Below are 9,087 nucleotides of genomic sequence, written 5' to 3' on the forward strand. Positions count from 1 at the left end.
GAGGGTAAAGATAATTGGGAAGCATCAACAGTCTTCTGCACAGTCCTTCCTTCCTTCCTTCCTTCCTTCCTTCCTTCCTTCCTTCCTTCCTTCCTTCCTCCCTCCCTCCCTCATTCCTTCCTCCCTCCCTCTCTCCCTTCCTTTAATCCCTCTCTATCCTTTCTTCCCTTCCTTCCTCCTCCCTTCCCTTCCCTCCCTCTGCTTCCTCCCTCCCTCTCTCCCTTCCCTTAATCCCTCCCTTTCTCTTCTTCCCTTTCTTTTTCCTCCGTCCTTCCTCCTCCCTTCCCTCCCTCCCTCCCTCCTCCCTTCCTCTTCTTCTCCTCTCTTCCCCTTATTTATTTATTTATTTATTTATTTATTTATTTATTTATTTATTTATTTATTTATTTATTTATTTCAATTTATATACCACCCTTTTCCCGAAGGACTCAGGGCGGTTTACAGGGCAAAATTAAGACAGTACAATATAAACATTAAAATAAAATTAAATCAATAGCCCCAAAATTTAAAATTAGAATTTAAAAACCTTAAAACCCCTTCCCTTCCCTCCCTCCCTATGTTTCCTCCCTCCCTCCCTCATTGACTCCAAAACAATCAAAGAAAAGGATCTGTTTGATTTTGAAGCGTTTTTGTTGCTGGCAGGAGAAATTCAAACTTGCTCAAGCTTTGAGTTGAGTCGGAGTATTTTCAAAGCGTTGCAACTGTTCTGATGCAGCTGCAGAGCAATAGTGATAGTGTAAAGTTTATCTGTGGCGTAATTCAGCAGTTTCTCCAACTTCCTTCTGAATTTGCTAGTGGGTCCTGACACTTGCAAGTAGGCTTGCAATTCTACAGGGAGAGAGGAATTAATTGTGAAAACATCGAAATGTGCAGAAATGGCAAAATGGTCCTGTCAGAGACCAAGCAACATTTTTATTATTATTATTATTTATTTTTTGAAAGACTGAAAAACCTTATATGGGCTTTTTGCTGAAAGAAGAAAAAAAAATAAAGCGATGATTTAGGGCTTGAAGATTAAGAAAGATGTAGATAAGTGAGGGGCTGAGAGAACTTGCAAAATATTTAGGAAGGAGTTGAATAAAAATCTGTTGAAAAGACGATTCAAAATCACTTATACATTTATTAACTTTAGTTTTCTTTTCTTTCTTTCTTTCTTTCTTTCTTTCTTTCTCTTTCTTTCTTTCTTTCTTTCTTTCTTTCTTTCTTTCTTTCTTTCTCTCTTCCTTCCTTCCTTCCTTCCTTTCTCTTTCTTTTCCTTCCTTCCTTCCTTCCTTCCTTCCTTCCTTCCTTCCTTCCTTCCTTCCTTCCTTCCTTCCTTCCTTCCTTTCTTTCTCTTTCTTTTCCTTCCTTCCATCTCCTCTTTGTCTTTCTTTCTTTTTCTTTTCTTGATTTCTTTTTTCTTTTTCTCTTTCTTTCTCTCTCCCTCCCTGCCTCTTCCTTCCTTCCTTCCTTCCTTCCATCCATCTTCTTTCTTTCTTTCTTTCTTTCTTTCTTTCTTTCTTTCTTTCTTTCTTTCTTTCTTTCCTCTCTCTCTCTCTCTCCCTCTTCCTTCCTTCCATCATCTCTTCTTTCTTTCTTTCTTTCTTTCTTTCTTTCTTTCTTTCTTTCTTTCTTTCTTTCTTTCTTTCTCTCTCTCTCCCTCCCTCCCTCCCCCCCTCCCTCCCTCTTCCTTCCTTCCTTCCTTCCTTCCTTCCTTCCTTCCTTCCTTCCTTCCTTCCTTTTTCTTTCTTTTCCCTTTTGTTACATGAACATACTTCACAAATACAGGTAGTCCTCAACTTACGACCACAATTAAGCCCATTATTTCTGTTGCTAAGTGAGACATTTGTGAAGTGAGATTTGGCCCATTTTTAAGACTTTTCTTGCCACCGTTGTTAGCTGAATCCCTGCATTTGTTAAGTGAGTCCCATGGTCGTTAAGTGAACCCATCTTCCCCCTTTGACCTTGCTTCTCAGAAGGCCGCAAAAGGAGATCACGTAACAACCATGTGACTAAGTTAACAACGGCAGGGATTCACTGTGGGCAGAAAGGTCGTAAAATGGGGCAAAACTCACTTAACGGTCCCACTAAGTAACGGAAATTTAGGGCTCATACATCGAGGACCAGTCTATGACCCAGATTGTTTGGGGCAATTAAGCTGACTTTGTGATAATGCCGCTTGGGGTGTGTGTGTGAAGGCCCTAACAAGCAGGCATATACATAGAATGAAGGCTACTGCTAAGCTTGTAAGCCGCCCTGAGTCTTCGGAGAAGGGCGGGATATAAATGGGATTAAAATAAAAAAATAAAAAATAAAAATGTGCTGGTTGCCAAGCCCCTGAATTTGGATGCCATGACGGTGGAGATGCTGTGACGGTCCCAGGTGCAAGGACTCGTTGCAGGTCACCTTTCCCAGTGCCAATGTAACTTCAGATGGTCACTAAACAAGCATGCTGTAAGTCGAGGACTATCTAAATGGCGAGCATTTTTAGTTTGGGGGGAACCTAATCAAGCTAGGGGGTCGTAGCACAGTCAAACAGTGGAACGGCTTGCCTTCAGACGTTGTGGAGTCTTTAAAGGAGAGATTGGACAGCCACCTGTCTGAAACGGTATAGGTTCTCCTGCCTGAGCAGGCGGGGTTGGACTAGAGAACCTCCAAGGTCCCTTCCAATTGCATGATTCTCTAATTATTGATAGCGAGAACAAATAATCAGTGGGACAGAGCTCCATCACTGGAAGTTTTTAAGAAATTGGGCAATCACTTGTCTGAAAGGGTATAGGGTCTCCTGCCTGAGCAGGGGGTTGGACTAGAAGACCTCCAAGGTCCCTTCCACCTCTCTGTTATTCTGTTATTCTGAACGACACGCCTCCAGAAGTGGTGGGTGCTCCAACACTGGAGGTTTTTAAGAAGACACTGGACAATCGTTTGTCTGAAATGGTATAGGGCAGGGGTAGGCAACCTTGGCTCTTTTATGACTCGTGGACTTCAACTCCCAGAATTCCTGAGCCAACCATGCTGGCTGAGGAATTCTGGGAGTTGAAGTCCACAAGTCATGAAGGGGCCAAAGTTTCCCCCACGCTGGCTGAGGAATTCTGGGAGTTGAAGTCCACAAGTCATGAAGGGGCCAAAGTTTCCCCCACTCTGGCTGAGGAATTCTGGGAGTTGAAGTCCACAAGTCATGAAGGGGCCAAAGTTTTCCCCACGCTGGCTGAGGAATTCTGGGAGTTGAAGTCCACAAGTCATGAAGGGACCAAAGTTTTCCCCACGCTGGCTGAGGAATTCTGGGAGTTGAAGTCCACAAGTCGTGAAGGGACCAAAGTTTCCCCCACGCTGGCTGAGGAATTCTGGGAGTTGAAGTCCACAAGTCATGAAGGGACCAAAGTTTCCCCCACGCTGGCTGAGGAATTCTGGGAGTTGAAGTCCACAAGTCGTGAAGGGGCCAAAGTTTCCCCCACGCTGGCTGAGGAATTCTGGGAGTTGAAGTCCTCAAGTCATAAGGTTGCCTGTCCCTGATTTAGGGCATTCTGCTTGAGCAGGGGGTTGGACTAGAAGACCTCTAGGGTCCCTCCCAGCTCTGTCATTCTGCTATTCTGCCCTTGCTTCTCTTCTTTGCTCATTGGCGTAGGAGAGATTGGGCTTCAAGAGGGGGTCTTTCCCCCATGGGGGGGGGGAAGGTGGCATCCTGAGACTCCATATGTGCAGACAACTCCTCTCTCGGTCCCGCACTAGACAAACACACAGCATGCGGTTGCAAGCAAGTCGTTGGCAGCTGTCAGGATGGAGCAGAGCTTGCAAAGAAGGCCTCCGGGGCGCTTTCCAAGGACTTCTAAATATTTACCCATCTTCCCAGGCTTGCTCTGAAAAGGAGCCTTAAGAGAGGGAGGGGAGGGGACCTGCGGTGGGGGGGGGAGGGAGAGGCAGGACTTGAACCTGGAGAAGCCAGATCTGGAATAACAAAGAGGGGGTGGGGAGTGGGGGGCAGCGGCCTCAGAAATCATACACGGGCAGACCTGGAACAAGGTCTCAGCACTTCATCAATCCCAGGGCGATGGGCCGGGGGGGCCTGTTCCCATAAATCTTGCCAGATTCCTTTCCTCCCCTTTGCACGGAGGGAGGGGGTCTGCGGGGAGAAAAGCTATCTGCTCCCCACCACCCCGATTTCCCCCACCAGCCTCGATCAGAGCGTAAAGGAGGGCTTTGTGCAAAGCAGCTTTTGGGAAAGAGATTCAAGGGTCGGGGGGGGGGGCGAGGGGAGGGGAGCAGATAGGAAAGGGGAGGAGAAGGGAAGGGGAGGAGAGGAAAGGAGAAATAGAAAGAATAGAAATAGAAATAGAAGAGAGGAAAGGAGAGGAGAGGAGAGGAGAGGAGAGGAGAGGAGAGGAGAGGAGAGGAGAGGAGAGGAAAAGAGAGGAGAGGAAAGGAAAGGAAAAGGGGGAGGGGGAGGGGGAGGGGAGGGGAAGGGAAGGGAAGGGAAGGGAAAGGAGAGGAAAGGAAAGGAAAGGAAAGGAAAGGAAAGGAAAGGAAAGGAAAGGAAAGGAAAGGAAAGGAAAGGAGAGGAGAGGAGAGGAGAGGAGAGGAGAGGAGAGGAGAGGAGAGGAAAAGAGAGGAAAGGAAATGAAAAGGGGGAGGGGGAGGGGAGGGGAAGGGAAGGGAAGGGAAGGGAAAGGAGAGGAAAGGAAAGGAAAGGAAAGGAAAGGAAAGGAAAGGAAAGGAAAGGAAAGGAGAGGAGAGGAGAGGAGAGGAGAGGAGAGGAGAGGAGAGGAGAGGAGAGGAGAGGAAAGGAGAGGAGAGGAGAGGAGAGGAGAGGAGAGGAGAGGAGAGGAGAGGAAAGGAAAGGAGAGGAGAGGAGAGGAGAGGAGAGGAGAGGAGAGGAGAGGAGAGGAGAGGAAAGGAAAGAGGGAGGGAGGGAGGGAGGAAAACAGGGAGGGGGATAACGAAAAGGCTGAAAGGACAGAGGAAAGAAAAAAGGGAAGGGGAAGAACAGGAGAGGAGAGAGAAGAAAGAGGAGAGAGGGAAAGGAAAGGAAAAAGGGAAGAAGAAAGGAAAGGGAAAGAGGAAGGAGAGGGAGAGCAGAGAGGAAAGGAGGAAGCGGAGAGGAAAGGAAAGAAAGGAGGAAGGGAAGGGCAGAATCAATACATCTAATTCTGGCTGAAGTTGGGAAAACGAACAGGCTGAGATTCAAAGATTGCTTGGCTGGGATCGGGAGGCTAAACTGCTCAGCTGCTCCTAGATCACTTCCTAGCCCTGGATTCAGCAGGAATCCAGCCTGACTCAAAGGTGGCTTGACTTAAGGAGAGGTCTCTCCGTCCTCCAGGTCATGGTTGACCCAAAGGGGCTTTTTTTTTCCCAGGAGGCAACTGGACGTTCTCGTTTTTTTTTTCTTCGAAGACGTTTCTCTTCTCATCCCAGAAGCTTCCTCAGCTTCTGACTGGATGGTGGGGAAATGGAAGGATTTATACTCCTTCAGAGACGGAACTTATCAAAGATTGTATGATAAAGTGGGCTCAGAATATTTATTTTATTTTATTTATTTTAATTCCATTTATATCCTGCCCTTCTCCGAAGACTCAAGGCGGCTTACAAGCTTAGCAGTAGCCTTCATTCTATGTATATGCCTGCTTGTTAGGGCTTTCACACACACCCCCAAGCGGCATTATTACAAAGTCAGCTTAATTGCCCCCAACATTCTGGGTCCTCATTTTACCTACCTGGGAAGGATGGAAGGCTGAGTCAACCTTGAGCCTGGTGGGACTCGAACCTGCACTAATTGCAGGCAGCTGGTGTCACTTAAGGAGGCATTAGCCCACTGCTCCACCAAGCCTCTATATTCAAGAAGTTATTACAATGGATACTTGGGGAAAGATCTGGGTGAGAAATGTAAAATTTACGCAAGCTCAAAATTTAAGAGAGAATTTTTACAAAATGTTTTATAGGTGGCACCTAGACCCTAAAAAATTAGCAAGTATGTATCCGAATTGCCAGCCCAAATGTTGGAGGTGTGGTGGTGAGGATGCAACGTATTTTCATATATGGTGGACTTGTAAAAAGGTTAACGCTTTTGGGATTAAAATCTGGTGGAATATGCAAAAAATATTCTGGGGGTTTGTATTTAAAAATGTATTGTAAAACTTTTCAATAAAAAAAAGGAAGGATTTATACTCCTTGCAGAAAAACTGGTCATTTGCCTCCTTTTAGAGGGCCGTTGAGGCCACTTGGAGGCTTGTCTGTGTCCTCAAATTCACCTGAGTGGTGCAAATGGGTCAAAGAGGCCATCTGTGTCAAAACTGAACAGGCTTCTCTCAACAGAAGGCGAGGGATACGAGAATCATCTCTCTCCGGTCTACAACAGAGTCCTTTCCGCAGTTCCAAGAAGGCTCCACACCCTTTTGCACCTTGAGGACACAGACAAACCTCCAAGTGGCCTCAACGACTCTCTCAAAGGATGCAAACGACCAGCCGTCTGCAAGGAGTATAAATCCTTCCGTTTCCCCACCATCCGGTCAGAACCTGAAGAAGCTTCTCAGATGAGAAGCGAAATGTCTTCAAAGCAAAACAAGAAAGTCCCGTTGCCTCTTGGGGAAGAAAGAAAAAAAAAGCACCCGTGGGTCAAAGACGGCTATCAGGGCCTTTGGTTCATCCTCACTGGGTGTCGTTTCCTCTCTCTCTCTCTCTTTTTTCCCCCCCAGGCAGTGTAACAAAACATCCAACGGCAGCGACAGCTGTGACTTGATGTGCTGCGGCCGTGGCTACAATCCTTACATGGACCAGGTGGTGGAGAGGTGCCACTGCAAGTATCACTGGTGTTGTTACGTCACCTGCAAGAAGTGTGAGCGGAACGTCGAGAGATACGTGTGCAAATGAAGCACCCAGACCTCTCCGCTGCTTCCCGGTGGGCCGAGCGAGACGTCGCTGCCACCTTTTCCCCCCACCCCCATGGGACCCTCAAACAAGGAGGGTGGGGGGGAAAACAAACAAAAACACCCAACTTCCTTGCAAGGAAACCTGGGTTTAATCAAATCAGTCCTAATCTTTGGCTGACAGAGATTCTATCCTTCGATGATCTTTTCAAACAATCGATTGTCGACGACTCAAAAGCCCGCTCCATGAAAACCCTTTGAAAGAAAAGGACTTTGAACCTAACCGAGAAGGCACAATTATGCTGAGAAATCTTGTTCCCAGAGACGAATAATCTCGGGTTTGATCGTGGCCACCCGTCTGGGATCTGAGCCCGCCAGTGGCCTGATGGGTCTTGGGGATTAGAGAACATCTTTTCCTAAAATGCATGGACCTGGTGCAGGAAAAATTATTTTTTTTGCTTTTCTTCTCTAATGCAGCGGATACTCTATATTCAATGATGTTCAATTCCAAAAAAAAAAAGGGGGGGGGCTTTGTCAAACATTTTCCACCCTGGAACAGTTTATCTTCTAGCTTTGCTTCTCTTCATCTTTAACAACATCTCCATTTGGCTTTTTCTGTTTTATTTTTTTTATTATTATTATTTTTTTAAACTGGCAAGGTTGCCTGGAAAGACCAAGCGGAAATGCCGGATTCCTAAAAATCTTCTGGGTTTTTTTTCCTTTTATTCTTGCCAACATTTGATTTTTTTTTGCTGGAAAATTCTTGCCCTCCCTTTTTTGTAATAGCTGGTGATTTCCCTCCCCCCCCCCATGAAAGAAGCCGTGGAGACAGATAGTACTTCTAATTTCAGGGAGGGTCAGAGAAACCTCTGGATTTGGGCGACCATGTGGTGGGCGCACTCACAATATGGCTGATATCCTGGACCTAACCTGGCTTGTTTGCTGGTCAAGGATATACTGTTCTGTTTCGGCGAAATCTTTTGTGGGGCTTCAACGCTTTCTTGCAAATAAATATGATGCTAAAGGCTGCTGATTTGCTGGGCAGCTGACCACTTGTTTGGCTCCTTTCATTGATTAAAAATAATCTTTGTTTTTTTTCCAAAAAAAAAAATAGAGCAAATATAATCACATTGGATAATCACATGGGTAATGCTTCCCCTGTCTCTTGTCACAATGAGGGGTCCTTGATGGTCTCTGAGCCTTGATGGTTTTCTTGCAGATGTTTCATTACTGGAAATGAATGCTGGCAGGGAATGGGGTTTATGGAGAGGAGGAGGAGGAGGAGGAGGAGGAGGAGGAGGAGGAGGAGGAGGAGGAGGAGGAGGAGGAGGAAGAGAACTGTGGTGTCCTTGATGTTCTCTGAGCTTGATGGTTTTCTTGCAGACATTTTATTACCCAAACTAGGAAACATCATCAGTGCTAAAAGGGAGTGGGGTTTGCAAGGAGGAGTGGGAGGAGGAGGAGGAGGAGGCAGGAGGAGGAGAACTGTGGGGTCCTTGGTGGTCTCTGAGCTTGGTTGTTTTCTTGCAGACGTTTCATTACCCAGCTAGGGAACATCTTCAGTGCTAGAAGGGAATGGGGTTTATGGAGAGGAGGAGGAGGAGGAGGAGGAGGAGGAGGAGGAGGAGGAGGAGGAGGAGAAGAAGAAGAACTGTGGGGTCCTTGGTGATCCCTGAGTTTGGTTGTTTTCTTGCAGACGTTTCTGTTGTGTACTGGGTTTCTTGCAAGCAGGAGGCGAGACGAGAGAGTTCAAACAGCAACGTTGCTTTATTGAAGTAACAGGAACAGAACTGAGAACAGAGGCTTCTACGCAGCTACTTATACAGCTGGCCACTAGGCGGCGGCCACTAGGTTTAAAGGAACCTATTCCCGCCCTAGAGCCAACCAATGGTCGTCCTGGAGACTGCATGTCTGGGCAGTCAGCGACCGTTACACAGACAGCCTAAGTAAGCCATCTCAAGCAGCATTCCAAGATAGGTGGAAACAGTTCAAGTAAAAGGCCCAACACATTACAGTTTCATTACGCAAACTAGGTAACATCGTCATCTAGTGATTATGTGACGATGTTAGCGCTGATGAGGTTACCTACCTGGGTAACGAAACGTCTGCAAGAAAACCGCCACGCTCAGAGAGACCCCCAAGGAGCCCTCATTTCAACCCTGAACTACAAATGTTCTCCTTTACTGGCCTCTCGTTTCATCTAGCCACGGATACAGGTAGCAAAAAAAAAAAAAGGCGCTATACGGGGAGT

General features: G+C 46.6%; 1 protein-coding gene across 1 annotated transcript in view; it reads left to right on the forward strand.

The window, feature by feature from the left end:
- WNT11 (Wnt family member 11) overlaps positions 1–7,050 on the forward strand; it is a gene marked incomplete at its 5' end in the record, with an annotated part of 38,095 nt that extends 31,045 nt beyond the window's left edge. Inside the window, one exon of the mRNA XM_083362167.1 lies at positions 6,666–7,050. Coding sequence (XP_083218293.1) covers positions 6,666–6,840 — 175 coding nt within the window. The 3' untranslated portion in view covers positions 6,841–7,050. The remainder of the gene's footprint in view (positions 1–6,665) is intronic.
- Between the last annotated feature and the right edge of the window lie 2,037 nt (positions 7,051–9,087).

Source organism: Vipera ursinii, assembly GCF_947247035.1.
Source record: "Vipera ursinii genome assembly, chromosome: 4".
Classification (NCBI taxonomy): Eukaryota; Metazoa; Chordata; class Lepidosauria; order Squamata; family Viperidae; genus Vipera; species Vipera ursinii.